The sequence below is a fragment of the Athalia rosae genome, chromosome 2, assembly GCF_917208135.1.
Source record: "Athalia rosae chromosome 2, iyAthRosa1.1, whole genome shotgun sequence".
NCBI classification, from domain to species: Eukaryota; Metazoa; Arthropoda; class Insecta; order Hymenoptera; family Athaliidae; genus Athalia; species Athalia rosae.
The window spans coordinates 20,893,875-20,915,691 of NC_064027.1; the positions used below are offsets into that span (position 1 = coordinate 20,893,875).

Below are 21,817 nucleotides of genomic sequence, written 5' to 3' on the forward strand. Positions count from 1 at the left end.
TGACGGTGCCGTCAGACGAACTGTGGCGTTGCAGTGGTATGGCGCGAACTAAAAATTAATCGCATGTGAATGAATAAATAGAACGAGGCATCAGGAAACGTGAGTGAGCGCATACGTTTAAATTTGATTTTCTATTCATACAATCAAGATATTTCATAATAGTATACAATATAATTTTAACATGTAACAACTTTCGTTTTTTATTTCTAATCCAATTAGAATATTTATTTGTATATCTATCCGATTCGTACGTTCAAATCGTATTATGATGATCTACTTGTAATAGAGACGCGATTACTTATTTCAAGTATATCGGTTCCACAAAATACTGGTTTGAGGAATTCCATCAATTAATCTGGAATACAATGGAAGTATGGTAACTAATTTAAGTCATAAGACTTACAGGTTAGTCTAGTTTTCTAGTCGAAACACAAGAGAGGATAATTACGTTGGAATCATGGTTGAAATACTTAGATCATATATTAACACTGTGGTTGTTTGAATCTGAATGTCGTTGACTCTCTTTTGCTTGAATGTGTCTGGATATAGCAGAGTATGCTAGCATCTACACGCAAATCTTTTCACCGATGGCGAGGCAATATAACATTAACATCGTTGAAATAATAGATGAGTGTACTTGACTGTATCCTTACAATGACAAAAAATAGATTATTATCTCAAATCCTCTGATAAGAAGAGACCTGCTCTTTAGCTGCTAGTGGGGATTATCCATCCACGTCAAATTGGGCAAAGAATACTGTTGTTTACTCTATTGCTGTTTTCTCAATTTTCTAAACAATGAGGTGAGACACGTCAGCAGTATAAGCTGCAGGTGATAAGCGGATGTCTTCGGATCGGGATAATGGACGTTGTCGAATATCACTGTCGCCAGGCCATGCCCTGCCAGGGCTACGTGGCGTGATACTGGCTCTTGCGACTGTATCAACCGCTAAGCTCACTGTTGTGGGGTCGTTCAGACCGTTGCTTTGTATTCTCCTCTGTGCAGGAATCGAAGCTCGAAGTGTTTTACGTTTCTGGAAAGAAAAAAAAAAAATCATTAGGACTACTATGTACAACATCCAATTTGAATGATTCGTGATTTGTGCCCGCATTACTTTGCTGATTTTTCAACGTGCAGTGCACTTTAAGCTAACTCATTTAAAATTGCTTATGCCGTAAATGTGCTATAACGTTTCCTAGCTAAATGTTTGAGTATTCAGAATCATAGCACTATGGAAGCAGGCATATGTATAACGATAATACCACGAAATTGGAATCGTCTTTGATTTTTATTCGTTTGGTTTGTAAACTCTATATCAGCCCGCCTTGATATTCCGCTAGTCAATCTGTGCTACGGAGAAAGCTCACGAATCGAATGCAACCTACTTGGGTACCTCGTCAACCTGGTCGCAAGAAAAGACATAAAGAATTCAACACCGATTAAAGGTGATGGTGGACTAAATTGAATCTTCTAAACCTACAACAGTACAGGCTGAATCGAATTAAGGTGATAACTTGGAAGAGTCTTGTCGTTACTTTACCTCGATAGCTCCTCGCCATTTGTCTGCTGCGTGTCTAGCAAGCTCTAGCTTCTTTTGTTTTCGTATTTGGTGCTTTTTATACACCATTTCAATCATAATTAGACCTATACCGCCAAGTATTCCAGCTGCTACCAATATGAAAACCCCGGCCATGTTTTTAAGACCAAGAGTATTTGGCGTCTTTTCAAACTGTTCACATTGTTGTGGATTCCCTTGTAGAATCCACTGGTGATCCAATTTTTCCATAAATCCACCTATTCACGGTCAACGTAGATTAGTCTCCACTTTCATCTAGGTCATAGGTTTATGTGGGAAATTTATATGATCTTCACCCTCGTGGAAATCCAATATTGCTAGAGTAACTGCATCTGCCCACGGAGATCCCTTTTGCAGTCCAATGCCATACCCCGAACGTCCAAATAACTCTCCGGCAGTTACCAACTCGCAGTCCTGAGCAGCTTCAAATTCTAGGCGAGAGCTGTCCCATATGAACGCCATCAATTTCCTAATAATTTCGAAATCCAATGAGTCTTATTCCGGAAAATTCATCAATCATTGCTAGGTGATTGCATAGGTGATTAAAAATCAAAGCCCTGTCATACCCAATTTTTACATCTCGAATAGCATCCTCTGCTGTGTCATAGTTGTTAGCTTCCATCGTGCGATACATGTTGGACAACTCGACTTGTCTTCTGAAGTACATGTCAACAGCAGAGCCTTTTACTGTAGCGCATGTCAGATTCTCCATTGTATTTCTGAGCTTCAATGAATAGTATAATGAAATGATAATTATTGATCCTTATTATTATTAAGGGCTGGTTCGATTTCTACGCAACTTACACGAGCATCGTTTATTCCTGTAAGTTTAGTTTTTGGTCGTTCCAACACAAGAAAAGCAGCTAAATTGGCAGTGTACGAAGCTACGATAATCATTGCAAAGCCAGCCCACACCATCCCGAGTACACGAGCTGAGAAACTTCTTGGTGTGCCTTTACATTAAGTTGATTAGATATATTATAGAAGGAATGAAGAAACAAAGTCGTTGAAATCAAATTGGCTTCAGACCTTCTCCAATACCGCTGTTCAGCAGAACACCCCATGCGAACCATATGGCACTAGACAAATTCAGTGCGTCTTCCTCGGTGCCGTCAGTGTTGGCTAGCTTGAACCTCCCAAAAGGTGAGAACCGGTCGAGGAGGTACAGAACTAGTGCCACCACGTGCACCGAAACCATCACAAGGATCCACAGTGTGTTGCTGAACGGTTGCAAGAAGGACACCAATGTTGATGACCTCGATGGCTGTATGTAGCAAAAAAAATATATATTGGTAGGTTTCTTTCATTGTAAGAAGTTTCACATGAACCATAGATTTATATTTTTCAAACCTTTTTCTCAAGGATGGTGATACCCTGGTATTTAAATGGCTTGCTAAATTCTATAAACTCGGCTCGCTCAGGATTGATGGTGAGAGGTGCTATGATCATATCTGCTCGCTCGTTCACTAGCTCACCTATCAATCCGCTCCATTCTTTCTTACTGCCAACTGAAATCATTGACATCTTTTATGAACATCGTTATCCCCACATTGAGTAATAATCTTAAGAAATTATTCAGGATTTTTCCTACGTACATGAATTGTTTTTTGCCATGTAGCTGCCAAACTGACCGTCTGGCGATAGAGCCAAACTGTACGTGAAATTGATGGTCTTGGAAAGTTCTTTGAGTAAATCCATGCAATAGCCTTTACAGCAGAATTTTTGTGTCACTAAAAAAATTTAAATATGGATCGTTACATCTGGTCGAATGTGTTAAAATCACATATCAAAGTACGTATGATTTGATGACAAAATTCTCATATGCTCACAATTGTCTTCCGTTGTATTGAAGTGAGGACATGGTATTTCATCGGGTAGGCAAGGTTTTTGATCAAAAACTTCACGAACGTATACGAATGGTTTCTCTTCAATTGTGAGCACTTTCAAGTGGGTTGGAATCATGAAACCTTCTGGTTTGGTCCTCAATCGTCCCGGCCACGTTATATTAGCTTCATCAAGTTTCAATCTCATTTTTGTAATGTTCTGAAAAATAGTTATCTGTTTAATCCAACCCCCTGCATCTTTATCCATATTTTATAACAATATTCTGGATATCGAAAACAATCCCTTACCGATGAATAGAAGTATTGTCCAACGGATGCTTGTCGACCTCGCTCCTTGATGTTTATAACATCATATTCAGCAAAAATTCGATCCCCATTATCATCAAAGGCAACTTTACCTGTTGCACCATTGTGTAAGACTTGGCGACGAATGTAGCTATAAAATGTATGATTACAAGTATATTTCAAGTTTCAAATAATTCATACAAAGGTACATACTCAAAAAGTTTTTTTCCCGTTTCCCAGATAGATCCAGAATTGTCACAGTCCTTTGGCGCTTCTGTTATATTCTCAGCCTCGTTCATATCTCTCAGAGCCGACACCAGTACATACCTGAGCGAGCAAATATATCAATAACTGAAAATAATCAAGAACTGATTATATTGCAACAGGTATAAGCTCTCAATATCTTACAGGCTATCCTTAATGTGCGCTTGTTCACTAGTTGCATTTATCAATTTCAGACCCAACAGACCTTCGGGAGCATTGGACGCTTCCAATGCCTGTTCTGTAACAATCCAGACGTATCCACCACCTGTCATATTCAAATACGCGGCATCTCGGAAGATTACTCCTGCATCGGTTGTCCTGGATGAAGAACGACAATCATTTAGTTAACCGATTATTACTAGACATTCAACAGACCGTAACAGTTTGTAAATATCTTCATTCAAATTCGCTGTTTGATACTCACGTAGCGTACATGAGGTAAACGCGAGCCTGGGCATTCTTCATGTCCATCAGTTGTTCTGTAAAGTTCTTCAGACCTGGCTCAAACTCTATCACGGACTCTACCTGTTTTGGGGAAACTATCGCTTAGAGGATGCTTGTCAACTTTCGCCTAATCCATGCCAGAGGGCTATAATTGTTCAAATTATTTTTGATCGCACAGATTTACACGCAAATAATTCAAGTTCATCGGCTCTACATACGCCCATACACCCTCGTACATCAATTATACAATCTCACGGGGGTGTGGATCATCCTTACTTTAGCAGCATTCATTCAATTTTCTGATAGACAAATTATAAAACGGAATTCATTCCATGAGGAAATAACACCATTATCTATTTTTATTCATTGTTTATGGTGGATAATTTATGGATTTTATACTCACCCAGCCTATTAGAGTGTTGTATTAATTATTAGGTTTAAAAGACATCAAGTTAAGGAGCAATGTAAGATATGGGGTTGCACGAGGACTAAATAGAATAGAATAGCATTTAAAAGCTAATGGATGCAAGAGCTATATCTACAGAAATAAAAATAGATGAAAAATCATTGAACATGAATGAATATCGTGGCATGCATCTCCCATTGTATAAATCACTCAACCGTCTATAGTGTGTAAAATTATAGAAATATATTTTTGATACAGTTCAATAGGAGGTGCAGCCTGGGTGACGGCGATTCATAGCTTAGCGTGCTTGAATGTGGGGAAAAATCAAGCGTGCGAAGGAGAGTGCGCAACCCACATGTACTTTGATCTCCACGTCGTCTTCCAGGCTTTGAGAAGTTGTTTGAAAACGGCCAAGCAACGCCCGACCGTCAGTATCTGAGCTGTGGATGAATATCACCTTCATGTAGTTGAAATGTTTCAACAATTCTACCCAGACATCTGCTTGGTGGGAGTAAGGTGGTACGGTTCGCAGGAACGAAACGTGTATATTCTGTGCAATGAAAAAGTATACTCGATATTAATACACGAGAGAGCAGCTGAAAGGTATGATTATAACGCCGACAGTCAGAATCTGCTAACTTTGTCCGAGAACGCGGAGTCCCTTGATGATATCCCAATGACCGGTATGTGGTAAAAACCACTAGTGTAGGAGACTGCTGCAGGTGACAGATCTCCGATTAAAGGATGTGAGACCACAACCGCGTAGACCTTCTGAGTGATTAGATACTTGCATACGCTTAGAGCGGTTCTAATCGGGTTTGGATCCATTTCTATCACTGTGTGGTAGTACGTCACACCTTTGCGTACATACTGAGCGTCGAAGTTCAAATGCTGTAAAATAATGAAATGACATTTCCAATCCGTTTTCATCTGTCCTTTACTCATCGATGGTGAATTACTTACGTCGATTGTATGATTGAAATGCGCTTTGCTTTCATTGTTGGAAAGCACACCACCGATGTTGAAGAATGTGGGGTTGTTCGTCCCTGTCGAACCGGCGGCACGACCGCCTCCAGCCCATGTTTGAACAACGAGTAGCAGGATCACGAAATGTCTAAATTTTCCCATTTTAGACTCCAGTTTTTCTCTGTCTGACCGTGTCAGGGTCATACCCGATGAGTTCATATGTCCTCTGCACCCTCAATCAGCTAATGATAATAAGAAGATCAGAAAAAATTTGCTACATCAATCGATGTTAATTTTCGCAACAATAGAACTCGACACAAACAGGTTCACGATTATTTTTCACATTCGTCAAAAAGGGTGAATTAATTATCAATCAGGGATGATCGAAATATTTGGGGAAAGAATATATATTACTCACTTCAAACGCGCTTCTCATGTACGGGGCTTGATCAAATGAATCCCCGCCCTATGTAACCGTGCGCTATTCAGGATAGCATTGATCTGGGCGGGATGCTGCGCCGTACCCGCCGCATACGATCGACAAAGACCGCTCGAGGAGGGAGATTTTTTTTTTCAATTTTTATGTTGCGGCCTCTTAATTGTTTTGATCACTGAATACTCGATAATCAGTTGCAGCAAAATCTAATTTTCACTGCATAGTTACTATTTACGATTACCGCTGGATCGAAAAGCTATTTTTGTATGGTAGACAAAAAATATTTCTATTTCAGAGATGGTTCTTGGAGGAATTTTTTTATTCCACAGATTTGGACACGATTAGTTTGGATTTTGTTAAAAGTTTATTGGCGTTCATACAAACTTTGTTACAGATTAGTGTTGATGAATAAAGGCTCAATCAAAAGAACTTAGGTTCATTGCATAAATATATTACAATCGATATAAAATATTATCTGCTCTTTATTGTACGTACTGTATTTGACACAATTGAATTGTTTGAAATATGATACGTATAAGTATAGTTATAATTAGGTATATGTATATATATATATATATATATATATGTATGTATATTATTAAACAAGGTAATGTTAGGAAAAACCATTCGTATAAATAATCAACAATGATTGCGCTGCGTACTGACGTTTTTCTGCGTATATGTAATTACTCCTCGTCTGATTCGAATTCATCTATTTCATCGTCTTCGCGATGTGCCTGTTGGAAACGAATATAATTTTCTTTATATTGTTCCAATCTTAAATTTCTAACTATCCATTCGTATTGTTCATTGGATATGAGTCTTCCACGAGGAACTCCTGGTATATTAGGCGCTCCTGGGACATCCACGTCCCTGCAGTACCTGAGCATCTCTAAAATACCGTCGATATAATCGACCCAAGCCTGACCATTTACTCTAGGGTATTCAATAGTGCTCAAAATTATACTAATTTCCTCTTCAAGAACCCTCCAAAAACCCTGCTCTCTTAAAATCCTTCCTAATCTTCTCGCCCATTCCCTAGAAAGTGCGCTATTTCCTGTAGAAATGCATCCTGCGAGCTGAGCTCGTAATTGAGCGGATTTCCTTCCAATTCCTCTATGATCTTCTATTCGCATTGCAATCGCAGGCATTCTGTCTATAGGAATGTTACCATAATCAGTCCCTCTGTAAATACATTTTGGCGGTACATGATTTATCTCAATTATATTTTTTCTACCCCCTTTATAGACTCCATCTAATTCACCATAACTTCCTCCAACGATATTTGGACGCACCCTAGCAAGATATTTCAAAAGTTTTTTAGCCGCTAACTTCAATCTTCGTATTAAAAACGCGTATTTCTCGCCCCCTTCACCACGACCTTGACATCCATTCCTTCTATTGTTGTTGTTGTTGTTGTTGTTGTTATTGTTATTGTTATAATTGTTATTGCTGCTATTGTCACGATCTCGATCTCCAGAGCCACCTTCGGTTTGACTATTGCTTCTGCCTTGTTCTCCATGATCTCTGTGAGTTTGACTTTGTTGATTTCCGTTGCCACTACTTGAGTTTGACCTCTCGGCCGATTCGTCTCCTTCTTCAGCGTCATCATACTCGTCCGACTCTAGTTCAATTTTTGTTAACAGTTCCTGACACCTGTTGTACAATCTGTTAGTGTAGACACCTCCGACAATGATAGTGTCACCACCTCTTTCATATGTTATCGGTGTTTCGGTCGGTATTGAAATGAACTTTGCGGAGTATGCCCGGAGACATTCTCCGAGGATATCGTCAGTGGGTTCGACAAATTCATTCACATTTTCCAAGGACATTGCTAGCTCTGTGAGATCGGCCATGGCTTGATACTGTGAGACATTGCAATTGAATTTTTTGATATCCCTTTTATCGTGGTAATCAGATTTAAATATATCCAAGATTTTGGCTTCTCTAGCCTTATTGAAAACATGTATAGCTAGATCGATATCTTTCGCATAATCGATGTACTTAGAATAATCTCCACCCTTGATCGATTTCGATTTTAAAAGAAGGTCTATTTGCCCTTTAATCGTAGGTATCGAGAATTCAAATATTTTACGGTAAAAATCGCCGCTTAGATACGATTGTGGATTTCCGTCGGATTTCGCGGATGATGATAGGGCACCGAAACCAATGGTTTTTGCGTACAGCTCGAGTTTTCTGTCGAAGTAATTTCTCGCGCTGAATTCTACATCTCCTTTACTCATTAGTTCGAAAAGAATGTCTGTAACACCCTCTACAATCATTGTTTTGGCCAATAATGAAGACGCTGCAGCCGCGAGAGGATTCAGATGTGCAGACATGAACAGTGCGATACCCCCAAGTATTTGAGCCTGTGCTCCAAGAATCACGAGGGTTGGTACATCGTGAACAATCGATAGATCGTAAACGGTACCCCAACCGATACGGCGAAATTCGTCGACCCCATTTTTCGTTATGTGTTTCTGTAGCGTTTTTATCGCTTCGATCGTATGATCCGATCTTCCTAAGAAATTTGCAATTCTACTTGCGATTGCGAGACCGTTTTTACTTTGACATTTTTTGGTAGTTTTCGCTAAGAACTCTATATTGCTACGGTGGAAATCGAGGCAAATTACACGGGATAAAAAATGTTTTAGAAATAAATTTTCTCCGTCAGTTTTTACAATGATTTTTTTAAAGTCGTCGGATGCTTCGTCGTTCAAATAATTCGTTTTGAAGTAATTCAACTCCTCGGTGATTCCTTCTTGAGCTATATTCAAGTATTCAAGAGCGTCTCGCTTGTAACTTCCGTCGAAGTAACTATCGCAATCAGGTATAAAGAAGCCGATGACTACGATCTTGGCCATGGCTTTGGCAAATCTTCTCATCAGGACGTGTGCCCCTTCAATTTTACATTCGAACAATTGTAAGTATGCAGGGTATAAACGTAACTTGTTGTTGGTCATGCTGATCGCGTGTTTCAGAATTTTTTCGGCTATTTCAACTGTTCCATGTTCCAAGAAAAACTCTGCGGCAAACGAACAATTAAAAGGATTTTGCATAACTTTTCCCTTCATGATTCCCTTCGTTTTGTCGAGTGCTAAGAATTGTTTAAATAGTTCGTCGGAGTTCAAAAAGGTTTCCGTGTTAAATTTCTGTTTTTTCAACCAAAACCCCCAGATCTCGCTGAGGTCCAACAGCAAAATTTCAACAGGAAAAACACTGTCTTTACGGTTTCTTGCACGTAGCGGTTTTACAACGCGATCCAAAAGTTTTTGAAACAATGCATCTCGTATTTTAAGGTCCTCGAGTATATGTCGCTTGATGTTTGCCAAACGTTTTTTCTCTTTTTTCGCCACTGCCGCTCTTACTTGTTTAAAGTCGATAAAGTCAAGGATTTTGGTAGCTATTTTCAGTGACCTTATTTCACTTTCCCGAACTATCAGTTGTGCTGATCCTTTATTTCCCTGTCTCGACGTCCTGAATATAGCTTGATTTTTGATGCGCTCATTTCTAGGACAGAATGTAACACACACGTGAAGTCCACCATTGTCTTCGAGTTCCTGGGATGTTTTGAAGTCGGATCCTCGTCCTGCTATATTTGTGGCCAGGATCACGTCACCCGGAGCAACGGTTTCGTTGGTAACATGAGCGTTCTCCTGATCGCGATATATTTTTGGATCATTGGATTCAACATCACTCAAGTATCCTCTAAGCTCTTTCAGCTTTCGTTCGACTTCAAGAACGTCTGATATCGAATTACAGATCGCTAGAACAGCTCGCCCGTGTCTAATTTCATATAGAATCGCCAATGCTATTTCCTCGCTCCATTTTTCATCGGTCGAAACCAGTGCTGGATACTCTGTAAAGTCTCTGACTCTGAAAGTCGGAATCCTAGCGAATCCCACGTTGTACATCGTTGTGAGAAATTCCCGTTCCAAGCAGGTTCCAAGGGTTCCAGTTAACCCTTGAATTTTAGATTTATATTTACTTACGTAACCGTAGCAGGAAATAAAGCAACTTGTTATCGTTTGAGTGTTCAATTGAACATTATGTTTAAGTTCGAGGAATTGATGAAGTCCGTTTTCCCATACTCTCCTGTCCTCGGTCATCCCAGTGTTCGTATAATCCACAGGTGTGACTCTGTTATTCTTTATGATATAGTCTTGGTTTTCGAGAAACCAATATTTCGCATTTATAGCCGACGATATCCAAGTATCAACGCTTTCGTCGACGAATGATTTTAGGTGGTCCGGTATTAAGCTAACTTCGGTCGGTCTACTTTTCTTTATCATATCTTTAATTCTCTTAGGGATCTTGAGAGTAAAATCGACCTCCGTGTGGAGAATGCGCGCCTTCATTTGTTCCTCGGTAAGCGTTCTGGCTTGTTCAAGTAGTTGCTTCATCTCATCTGTTATTATTTTATTGAATTCTTCCAGCAGGACTCTTTCAGCTTTCAAAAGTTCCTTCCATATTTTGATATAAACGTGCCTCAGACTCTCCATTCCAGGAAATGCGGAACCAAGTTTTGTTACCTGCGAGCCTTCGTCGATCAACATGTTATCAACTTCGTCGAAAATAAGGTATCCGAATTCTCTTCCAGATCTTGCGTCTGACACCATAAATACGTCGGACACATAATCACCTTGGAAGTTTGATACGTCGCCGTATACAACGTCAGCTTTGTAACAATCACGAGGTCCCATACCATGTGGAGTAAAAGGGTCTTCGTTGTTTTCATCGACAGTAATTTCGAAAACAGCGTAGAATTGCTTTCTATTTTCAACCGCAGCTGCGGCTAAAACGTCGTTACTTGTTATAACATCGACGAATTTTTCACCCTGAAGGATCCGAATCACAGCTAAAAGAGATACTATCACAGTTTTTCCTTCTCCTGATTGTACTTGGCTGAAAAATCCACGATCATCCTTTTGGCGTAGAAAAATTAGTAGCGTGACAATTTGGGGAACTCGAAGACGATGACCTCCGGTAACCAATTGATTTGCTCTGTCCATTATAGCGATGGCTTCGAAACATGCGTTCTGACCTTTAACCCTTCCTCTGTTATCTCTAGCCCATCTATTTATGTCAGACACACTTTTGTGTTCCCACTTTTTGAAAGAATTCATAACTTTGTCGTAATTTTTACGGAGTTCAGATCGCTCTTGCTCGTTGTAATCCCGGTAATTGGTTCTCGAATCATCGTCGTTTTCGTTCATATCGTCCCAACTTTCGGGATTAATTTTGGAAATTACTTCCTCAAGACTTCGAATGGGGCCACCAGGTTCTTCTTCCATACTAACCTGAGGTGGAAAGTCTCGAAGAAGGTCTTCCAAGGTTGCTTTTTTTGATCCATTGTTGGGGTGAGAGGAGTTCATCCCTTCTTGGACACTTGTTTGTTTTTTACTTGATTTCTGCGTATTAACCGGGCTGAAGACTGTCAATTTTTCTGCTTTAATTCTCAAAATCTTACTGACCTCATTGAGAGCGTTTTTTCTCCGTGACGTAACGTGGCTCAAAAAGTGGCAGATTTTGGTGAACTTTTTCATTTGATCACCGAAATCTCTTTGTATTTCCAGCTCTTCGGATCCAATCATACCGGGTGAATTATCGTCCCAAAGTTTTCCCGTCAAACTTCTCCCCTTGTCAATTAATTCCTTTATCAAAGGATCATCCATCACACTTAATTTCGCCGCTTTTATTTTATTCAAAGTTTCATCGTCCGATTCATATCCCGGATTATTTTCTTTCTTCAATGCTTCAGCTTCCATGAGTTCGTGGTAAAGCTTCCATTTTTTGAACACTGGGCTTTCGAAACTCAGACATTTCTCCAGGAACTTTTCAGCCGCGATTCGAAAATTTTCATAATCCTCTTCACCCACTAGCTCCTTAGCAAGAGATTTCGACGACTCGATGTAACCTTTTTCCATGTTTGACAAAAATTTCGTCTTCATATTGGCCTCGTTACTCTTCTCGTAGAATTGCGTCCGCGAAAAATTACGGATAAAATCTTCACCGTTGCTCAGAAGTCCTTCGATGACGATTTCCATATTTCGCAAGGCTATCATACCGCTGCATAAATCGTTCCTTGATATATTTGTTATATTACTTTCAAGCCTGACTGAAGCATTTTCTGATACGATTTCTCTTATTTCTTTCGATAAATTATTACCAAAAGAATTGTTATACATAATAACCAGTCTGTCGTCCATTCTGGTAAGGGTTATCAAATTCCATTGGTTGTTGTTTGTTTCGCGTAGGATGATGAAAAATGGTAATATTTTAAATTTCGGTAATTTGATTTTGTTCCATACTATCTTCAGTTCTTCCAAGTTCGTTAGAACTGTTAGTCGGTTTTTTGGTTCGACTTTAAACTCTCCAAAATTTGTTATCAACTGTTCACCGAGTAGTTTTATGTGCTTCTCCTCGAATGAATCGCCACGATTTATTCTTTTCAATGTTTCACACATTGGCTCATCGGCACAATGAGGATAATCATCTTCATCGCTCTTTTGAGAATCATCAGGGTTCGCGCTCAACATCCCCCCCATCTTGATCGTTCTTATTTATCCTCCCAGTCTCTGCACCTATGTAACGAAACAAAAAATACAACAACAATACCGATTAAAATTTCGTAATTACAACCTTCGGAATGATATTCCGAAATTCGAGTTAACGGGCGTTTATTATTGTACAAGAGCATTTTTGGATCATTTTTTTTCATACCGAAACGCAATGCACAGTGCAAAATGCATCTCTTCAATGCCAAGTTAACAACGTTGCATTGGAGAACTGATAAGTAAACGTGACTCACTCCACTATGAAAATAAATTATACATTGTATGTGTACATACCAAGCAAGGCGTCTGGTAGACGTTGAAATTAGGCGCACCTATACGCTCATCGATGATATATCCATGGATATAAACGTGAAGCGATAAATCAGAGATGAAAGCTGCACAAATAGACAAAGTAATTATTTTTCGGAGAACTTGATCATAAAACTTGTTTATCAATTGATGTTCAAAATGCGCGCGCGGGAAATCTAATTTTAAACTGACGTTGAACACCAGAGCAGAGCTTCGATTATCGGAGATTCGATTGTTGGTACAATAATTGAAACAATAAGAAAAAACATCACAACGTACCTTGTATTGTCCGAGACTTATTTTTCAACCGTTACAATATCTTTCACAACAATTGCAAAATGCTGCAGCGCCCGGTTCGCCGGGCGATTTTCATCTGCGTCTTGCGACTCACGATTTCCGGCTCTTATTATACGTGATCACCAAGCTCTAAATCCCAACGCACAGCACGAGTGGGATAATTCTGAGAAATACTTCGATTAGTATTGCATTTGTCTATAGGATCTTTCATATTTAACAAAGTGCTGTGGTTTGAGCGCAAGCGCGATTATTTGCCGGTATCAGTTGAAGCGAACTTGTAACTACTTGTCAGGCACGTGCGTGGCAACTCAAAGCGAAAAAGAAGCGTCATTTTTCAAACGTGACGTCACGATTCACGGTATCGCCTCCATTGCAGCACATAAATGTACTAGGTGTTCGACTTCGGAGAGGAACTACAATATTAACTACCGACAAAATGATAAACTCGTTCCTTTTTTTATTTTATAGTTGCAGCTACGAGAACGAGCTGATGGAAATATTACGTGCGAAGGAAAAAAAATTGATAAATGGACTTTTCGAATATTCAAATAGCAAGCTATAGGATGCATCAAAACTTTTATCCCTCATTATCTGATAATACCGCGCCGCACTAATCTGAAAATTGGTATTGGCCTGGTCCACGTGTATAATAGCTGATTATATGTATACTATGTTGTCAGTTTTGTCATGGAAGTGAATCTGTGAAGAACTAAATTGTCGCGCTCGTGCCGCGTGATTTCGTATCGCACATTATAAGTGATCTAATCCGTCACGAATGACATTAAAAAATTCGAAAAATTTGTACAACTGCAGAATTGCATGTGAAAACACTATCGTACTTGGCCTAGTAATGATATTTTTTAGAACAAAGAAAACTGCCTAAAACTCTGCTGTGGATGATAAGAAAAAAAAATTTTTATTGCGACGATCGTTGAATTTTCACTAATTATTCCGGGATACGGGAGGTAAGATATTTATTGTTTACACAATAAACAATTTTTATTTCTTCAGTCCTTGCCAAGCTTCGGTCGACTTTTATTCTTGCAGTTTTCAAACCTACGGGAGACGGGCTTTCATAAAACGACCAAATACAGTTTTCTAAACAAAAATAGTGGCTTAATAGATTATAAGATCGCGATACGAGTTAATCTATAGATAAATTTCTCAGTACCCTAGACGGATATGCAGTATTTTACAATTCGTTTTTATATCGTTTTGTTTTATTTCTTTTCTCGCGAATCGCATATAATCTAATTAAGTCGCTATGAGGACATAATATTCCATCATGTGGGTGCCGCCTAGGCGATAAATCCAATTGGCGAAAGCTGATAGCAAAAAGCTTGCTTCGTAAATTGATTACGTAGAATTATAATTAAATCTATTCCCTTTGCAGAAAAAAATGACATCAAGAGTGGTCTCAACGTCGATGGATTCAACAGTTCGCGAATCTGCGGCAGAGATGAAGCGCGTTGGAAAAAGGCGGATGATTTTCAATGTTGTAGCCTTGAGTATAGCTTTCATGGTTCATTTCACAGCGTTTGCCGGAATAAATAATCTGCAAAGTTCGATAAACGCTGGACTCGGACAAGCAGCACTTGCCACTATTTATGGCAGCCTGATTTTTAGCAACGTGTTTTTACCAGTTGTCATGATAAAGTAGGTATGATTTTTTTCATTGATACTCAGCTGCAGATCACGTCGTACAAAATAAACACCTTTCAATGATAGCAATAATTGAGCTTTCTTGTTTTCGGTTATTCAGATACTTGGGGTGCAAATGGGCCGTTGCTATCTCTTTTACAGCGTACATGCCCTACATTGCGGCCCAATATCACCCGGAAGCTTATACTTTGATACCAGCTGCCCTAGCCGTCGGTTTTGGTGGAGCTCCTTTATGGTGTGGAAAGTGTACATACCTCACAGTAATCGCAGAGGCTTATTCTTCGGTTACGAAAATTCCCTCTGACGTGCTCGTCGTCAGGTTTTTCGGTTTATTTTTCATGATATTTCAGTGCTCGCAGATATGGGGAAACCTTATAGCTTCGACAGGTAGAAAAATTTGATTGCCTCCGTGAAAATTTCACGTTTTGAATTCGTAGTGGTACGTTCAATATATCTATGGTGGTACTATCATCAATCAAATGTTCTAGTTCTTTCAACCGGAGAGTCGAATGATTTGAAAGCACCGAATTTAACATTAATCAGAAGCATTTGTGGCGCAAAATTTTGTCCTGGTTATGCTAACGACGAAACTTTGCTGCCACCGAGTGAAGATAAGGTAAAAATTATTGCTGCAATTTACCTTGGTTGCATGGTTTGTGCTGTGGGTATAGTAGCGATTTTCGTTGATCCGTTGTCGAGGTAATTAGCGCATGATCAAGTGCTCCGATGTTGATTGTTGTTCCGAATCGTGACGAGAATATTCCCGCAGGTACGACGGTGGTAGGAAAGGAAGCGGAACTGGAATCGGAGGTCTCAGACTCCTGGCAATAACGCTCAAACTTTTGAAGGACTTCAAGCAAATCCTTCTTTTGCCCATTACAATATGGCTAGGAATGACCCAAGCGTTTCTCGCCGCTGATTACACGGCTGTAAATATTTCCAAATTAATTAATAAGCGGTGAATTTTCGAAATTTCATTTATATAATTATTCATTGTTCTCGCAGGCATTTATTACCTGTTCTTGGGGAGTGAGGAACGTCGGGTACGTTATGATTTGCTACGGTGTAGTGAATTCCTTTTCGGCAATCACCACTGGCTGGATTGTTAAATTCACTGGGAGGCAAGCCGTCGTATGTTCAGCAGGACTTTTGCACCTCGGACTTATTATATTTTTACTAAACTGGGTGCCCAATGGCACTGAGGACGAAAGGCGAGCTAATAGCGATTTATATGACAAGGAACCGTAATGAATGATATTCTTTTTTCTTTTAGGTACAAATTTTTTCTAATCACCGGGCTATGGGGTTTTGCAGACGGAGTTTGGCTCGTGCAAATCAACGGTAAGGCACAATGCAATATACATAGTATACATATCGACTGATCAACAATCGTTGAATATTTTTTCTCTGTTTAAAATGTTGATAAGATTTCTTGTCTGTGTCCCTCAAGCCTTCTGCGGTATACTTTTTCCTGGAAAAGAAGAAGCGGCATATTCGAATTTTCGTCTATGGGAATCTCTGGGATACATCGCCGCTTATTCGTACAGTGCACATCTCTGCATCATATTAAAGCTCTACTTATTATTGGCCGTGATGCTCATAGGAGTTACAGGATATTTAGTTGTCGAAAATTTGAAACCTCGAAGGCGTCTTAGGAAAATAAAATCTGCGGAACAGACTTGAAGTTTAATTTACGTTCAATTTAATAAAGATAAATAATATTTAAACTGGTTTAATCACGAATGAACTTTCGCTTCTCTTCTACCGTCATAGCATTGAGTAACTATACTTCGTTACTCAATGGTCATAGTATAACGGGTCTCTAGCAAAGAGGGCATCTACCTTCAACGTTCATAGTACGGCACCAACTACCCCTTGTTTTTTTCACGTAAGCTCAAATGAATTATTCCATTATTTTTCCTGTAACGCCATCTCATAGATGATGATTTAACTCTGAACTGCAAAACAATTCAAAGATAAACAACGAACATTAGCCACTTGACAGCTATCATCGTTGACTGAAGATTAGTAGTACCGGTGGTATACTCCTTACGGTTGTACGGTGCAGCTGTGGTGGAGAAGCGATATTATACATATTTGAATTAAAATTTTGCATAACGATGACGAGTTTAAACAAATTCAAAAATGAACCGGTAAATTATACGGCAGGTATGGATCAGATGAAAATATTTCTCAATGAATTACTCTGACATAACCATAGAAGCAACAAAAATATTATTTATTTAATTTGTGTGATATTTTGTTTCAGAAATTCGCCAAATGATGCACGGTTTTGGGGACTGTGCAAATCCTCTCTTAGAATCAGCCAAAATAATAGAAGATGTCGTTCTCCAGCAAATGAGAGCGATCGTTAAAAAGGCTTGTGAAGGAGCAACTAGGAGAGGCAATAGAATGATCGGGCAGGAAGATTTCATCTTTCTTATGCGAAAGGATAAAGTCAAAGTTCAACGGCTGCTTAAATACTTGGGTGGGTTCCAAAGGATTATCTCTTAAATTCGTTTGAATCAGCATTCTCAAATTTATTACTCTCAATTTCAGAGATCAAAGAGATGAAATCTACGATGAGCAAAACAGCGCAGCCTAACCTTGATGAAGATGTAACAGGATTTGAAGGCAGCGATCTTGTTTATGTTAAACCCAGACGTCCATGTCACGAGTTTATTGAGCTCATTGACAATACTGGTGAATTACTTGAAAATAGAACCAGCTATGATATCGTTAAACAGAATAGACTTATTCGTGCAGAAATGATTACCAGAAAAATGGACGAAATTCAATACGCCAAGTATTGTAAAGCTAGACACGCTTCGTTCACCAACAAACAATGGCACAAATTCAGTGACTGGATATGTCCAGAAGGTGATATGAAATTGAATATCTGGGGTCTTTAAGAAATAAGCTGAATTTCAGATATCCAATCGAACACAAATCTTCTGTTGTAGATGATCTGAAGATAACAAAATCAGGCTACCTCATTTTGGGTTACCTAGCTTATGAAACTGTTGCTCAAATTGTTGATTTAGCGTTGCTGGTGCGTCATGATCAGAACAAGATACATGGTGATGCTATCAAGAGGCTGAAATTCAACCACTGCAATCCTTATACATATAAGCCATATCAACAAAACATGGTAAGCTCGACAAGGCATGTTCACTCTTTATTCTTCAGTGGAGAGTTTGATGAATTTTTAATTGTTCAGGGAGTCGTCATTAAGGCAATTTCTCCGTCAGAAATAAACGAGGCATTAAGGAGATATTGGTCACCTCAGTTAGACATGACAGGGCCTTTTCATAGAACATCGATGCGTCCAATACATCCCAAGTTGCTCGCCTGCTAATTTCAGCGAGAATAAAAGACCTTGATTCAACACAAAGAGAGTTTGAGATTGTTTGAATACAGATAGTTAGTTTTTACAGATAGTTTTTTTTTTTTATGATGTTACAGTTGTTCTCTTTGTTTTTTTTGCAATAAAATTGACACTTTGCAAAATTCATTGGCAGAACTTGGATTATTTCTCATCATATACGTAATATATCAGTTGTAAATGTACATAGTTATTTAATTAATATATCTGGACGAATTATGATATAAATCAATATTTAAAACATTCAAGTTTTTACAGACTATATCATTCGTACCTCATACCCTATCACAAGTCCTTTTAAATTGTGTTAATATTACTACCACATTCTATGAAGCAATATTGCAGGTCTACTTTCCCCTAATAAAATAGATAACATAATCTGATCAATACTCATTCATACAGTTTCTGTAGGTTACCATTAACACTAAGAACAATGGTTTTCTAGCTCCAAACGCTGTCAGCAATCAAAAGTTCATTCCGAATGAAGAAAACTTCGGATCAAAATTTTTTATATCATTACTTTTCAATTCTTGTCGGTTATGCAGAAAGAACCGATTAAGTGGAGGCATGATACAATTACCCTACGAGTGTACACAAAGGCTTATCTTGCTTTTGTATCATGGTGAAAGAAGCGTCGATACTCTAGCTTTGCCCTCAGCTCCCCCTGTAATACAGGTGCCCGATTGATTGGCTGTCGACCAGTCGCAACAGAGCGTCCCGCTGTGTCCCCCAAGTTCCAATACCTTGTGCGTGCCGGGTGGCATCTGAAAATCCAGAAGAAAGGGGAGGATGAACAATGAGCAAGAAGTTAGGGGCATAATGAACCGACTTCACTGGACTTCAGCTTACCTTATAAATGTTACCACCCGACTGGGTGCAAAGCAGCATATGACTTCCGCTTTGGTCAAAAGTGAACAGTTTTCCGTGAACGGCATTTTTTTCTACTTTGACTTTAGTCTCCCAAGTATTTTTGTTCGTTTGTTTTAAACTTCTCTGACATAATCGTCCGTCCTCGCTTTGAGCACATATATTTGTGAAGTCATTTATCAATTCAATGTCAATAACTGGGCTTGAATGACAGTTGAAATTGTCTATTATCTCGTTCCTCCTCAGATCGTGTATAACTATGTTTCCGTTGGATAATCCAGTTATAAGAAGGTTGCCGTTGTGATTGAAAGTGGAACAGAGAGCGGTCAAATTTTGTTCCAGAGGTAAAGTTCTCTCTAATTTTTTGGTCTTTACATCATAGAGGAGCAGCTTCCCTTGGCTGGATTTTGACACTGAACAAACGAAAGTTGATTCTGTTGGATTGCACAACAAAGTGACTATCCGGGACCCTTCGTGTTGGATTTCCCACAATTTTTTAGTGTCCCGTGTATCGTGTAGCTGGATTAATCCGTTATTATCTCCGTGCAAAAAGTATCGTTCGTTCTTCGCTATCCAATCCAGAGCAGTTATCGCGTTATTAGAATTCGCTGTTGTTGAGGTAAATGTAGCGACGGTTCTGAGGGAAAAAAATTTTACGATATTATATCAGATTCACAGTTATAACGAAATGATGATGGAGGTAAAATGCTATTACTTTGGAGATGGAATCGGCGTCCAGATTTTAATGACTCCATCCGCATCACCAGTCGCAACATACGAACCACTCGCGTTGCTTTTGCACTGAATTATCGATGTCCTATGTTCGGTGTATTCCTCCTGTAAAATGAGATACATTCACAATTTAATGATCTTCGGTTAATTCTTCAAATTCTTCTTTACCTGACTGAGGAGTATGTAACTGGCATCAATTTTTTCTTTGCTTTTCCTTTCAAATGTAGCGTCAATAGAAGAATCCCTCTTTCTGGAACCACTCAGCCTTGAATCGCAGCTGATACTCCTCTTTGCTACAGCCTCTGACTTGCTAAGGGAATTCATCCTACACTTCGTGTTCAGTCTCTTGGTGATTTGCTCAGGCTCAAACTGTTTCTTAACATTTGCTATAGGCTTTCTACCCAGTATAGGACTAGAACCACCGCCTATATTTTTTATCAGGTTCTTCAATGTCTTCGGGTTCTCAGTCAATGGCGATTCTCTGATGTAGTGGAAATATTGCATGGATGAGATTGCAAAGAAAGCGTTCAATTGGAATACTTACTGAGCAATAATGTAAAAGTCGTCCATAATTGGCGGATGTTGAGGTACAGGCCCTGCATTCACGTCTGTTATTGTCTCTGATTTCACTGCCTCCCCAAGCCTCTGCTTCAGAGTTTCATTTTCTTCTTGGAGACGCTTGAGTCGTATAGAATCTTCATCTATTGTTAACAATGTCGGCTGTGGCATGCACTACGAATAAGAATACACAACTCAAACAATAGACCTACTGTAGTCACATCAAATTGAATAATTCCAAAGTAATGTATTTATCTACCTGGAATATAGTAGCTAAAAAATTATGCAAGGAAACTAGCATCGTGTCTTGCCATTGCCTGCTGAAGTGGACAGAATAAACAGGATTGTCCTCTGGATTTTTTATGAACGGCAGGGCTGAAAATAATGCATTTTGACATCAAAAACACCATTGTTACATCGTATTGCAAAGTATGTTATAATCACAAAAGATGATCAAAGAATTAAAGCTGCGTACCAAACCATTCCTTCCATTCGGAATGTCCCTGGAGTTCGGGTGCCATTTTTGTGAAAAATTCCTGAATACGTTCCTGTTTGTTGTTCACAGCAGCGTTTACTAAATACATTTTCAGCACAGCATTCTCCAATTTCCTGATACCCGGGGCGAAGTGATTCTCCAAACGAGAAAACATCCGTAAATCCAAGTGACCCCATAACTCTCGTAGCGCATTTAAATCATAGTTATAAATGTACTGCATTAATTGGTCCACGATTTTGTCAACCTTGAATAATAGGGCCAACTTCGATTAAAAAGGATCATTCGTATACAATGGATAAACCACAGTATTGGAAATAATATGATAATCAGAGTTTTTGGTTTTCATCGACAGTTGAAAATTATTTACGGCTCACAGGTGGGCCAATTATGGGTGGTAATAATTATGTCGAACGAACTTTCGAACAGAGTGGTTGAGATGAGAGTTTTTTATGGACTTACCCTAAATCCTTTTTCCTTCTCAGCTTTGAGGTCGTTATCAAAGGCCTTTAGGGTTTGACTAAATCCTCGGAATAATAAATATTCTTTGACCAATTCGTCCACATATTGCACGTGAGACATTTTCAAATATATCTAATTTCAATCATTCAATGTCCCACAGAGTTGACAGAAGTCTGAATTCGTTGGTTGACAGCAAGCCTAATGTTATTCCAACACTGATATGATCGCTAATATACATATATTGTATATCAGTGTGATGCAAAGTTGTCACTT

At 39.0% G+C, this 21,817-nt stretch overlaps 4 protein-coding genes and 1 long non-coding RNA gene across 12 annotated transcripts; 3 read left to right on the forward strand and 2 right to left on the reverse strand.

Annotated features, from left to right (window-relative positions):
* Positions 1-112: 112 nt before the first annotated feature.
* Positions 113-13,757, reverse strand: LOC105689382 (glutamate [NMDA] receptor subunit 1). Of its 5 annotated transcripts, none has more exons than XM_048651301.1 (18): positions 6,205-6,904; positions 5,784-6,028; positions 5,460-5,711; positions 5,176-5,370; positions 4,395-4,495; positions 4,115-4,288; positions 3,920-4,033; positions 3,710-3,857; positions 3,407-3,620; positions 3,173-3,307; positions 2,928-3,085; positions 2,607-2,841; positions 2,382-2,530; positions 2,144-2,301; positions 1,874-2,046; positions 1,542-1,795; positions 1,387-1,403; positions 832-1,034 (listed from the first exon to the last, which is right to left on the reverse strand). In XM_048651301.1, the coding sequence occupies exons 2-18, from the start codon at positions 6,003-6,005 to the stop codon at positions 974-976; spliced, it is 2,760 nt and encodes a 919-aa protein (XP_048507258.1). In that variant the 5' UTR covers positions 6,006-6,028; positions 6,205-6,904; the 3' UTR covers positions 832-973. The 5 variants fall into 5 exon arrangements, 2 of the variants coding, with proteins under 2 accessions (XP_012261778.2, XP_048507258.1); XR_007277243.1 differs by having other exon boundaries at positions 893-1,034; positions 1,267-1,403; XR_007277242.1 differs by having other exon boundaries at positions 893-1,034; positions 1,264-1,403.
* Positions 1,353-4,981, forward strand: LOC125500071. Of its 3 annotated transcripts, none has more exons than XR_007277255.1 (3): positions 1,353-1,507; positions 3,947-4,092; positions 4,165-4,981. It is a non-coding gene; the product is annotated as an uncharacterized LOC125500071 (long non-coding RNA). The 3 variants fall into 3 exon arrangements; XR_007277253.1 differs by lacking the exon at positions 1,353-1,507 and adding an exon at positions 2,735-2,869; XR_007277254.1 differs by lacking the exon at positions 1,353-1,507 and adding an exon at positions 3,712-3,866.
* Positions 13,758-14,028: 271 nt separating the features above from the next.
* LOC105689386 (UNC93-like protein) lies at positions 14,029-16,774 on the forward strand. The gene is made up of 8 exons (XM_012406359.3): positions 14,029-14,350; positions 14,779-15,041; positions 15,148-15,434; positions 15,536-15,746; positions 15,817-15,976; positions 16,053-16,258; positions 16,321-16,388; positions 16,498-16,774. Exons 2-8 carry the CDS (start codon positions 14,785-14,787, stop codon positions 16,728-16,730), a joined length of 1,422 nt encoding a protein of 473 aa, XP_012261782.2. The 5' UTR covers positions 14,029-14,350; positions 14,779-14,784; the 3' UTR covers positions 16,731-16,774.
* A 65-nt stretch (positions 16,775-16,839) lies between these two features.
* LOC105689384 (transcription initiation protein SPT3 homolog) lies at positions 16,840-18,683 on the forward strand. Of its 2 annotated transcripts, none has more exons than XM_048651339.1 (5): positions 16,840-16,935; positions 17,317-17,535; positions 17,607-17,927; positions 18,011-18,198; positions 18,268-18,683. In XM_048651339.1, the coding sequence occupies exons 2-5, from the start codon at positions 17,328-17,330 to the stop codon at positions 18,403-18,405; spliced, it is 855 nt and encodes a 284-aa protein (XP_048507296.1). In that variant the 5' UTR covers positions 16,840-16,935; positions 17,317-17,327; the 3' UTR covers positions 18,406-18,683. The 2 variants fall into 2 exon arrangements, with proteins under 2 accessions (XP_048507296.1, XP_020709963.1); XM_020854304.2 differs by lacking the exon at positions 16,840-16,935 and adding an exon at positions 16,966-17,216.
* On the reverse strand, positions 18,472-21,807 carry LOC105689383 (WD repeat-containing protein 91). Its single transcript, XM_012406357.3, has 8 exons — positions 21,545-21,807; positions 21,065-21,329; positions 20,849-20,964; positions 20,576-20,763; positions 20,200-20,512; positions 20,015-20,136; positions 19,282-19,936; positions 18,472-19,196 (listed from the first exon to the last, which is right to left on the reverse strand). Exons 1-8 carry the CDS (start codon positions 21,662-21,664, stop codon positions 19,050-19,052), a joined length of 1,926 nt encoding a protein of 641 aa, XP_012261780.1. The 5' UTR covers positions 21,665-21,807; the 3' UTR covers positions 18,472-19,049.
* Between the last annotated feature and the right edge of the window lie 10 nt (positions 21,808-21,817).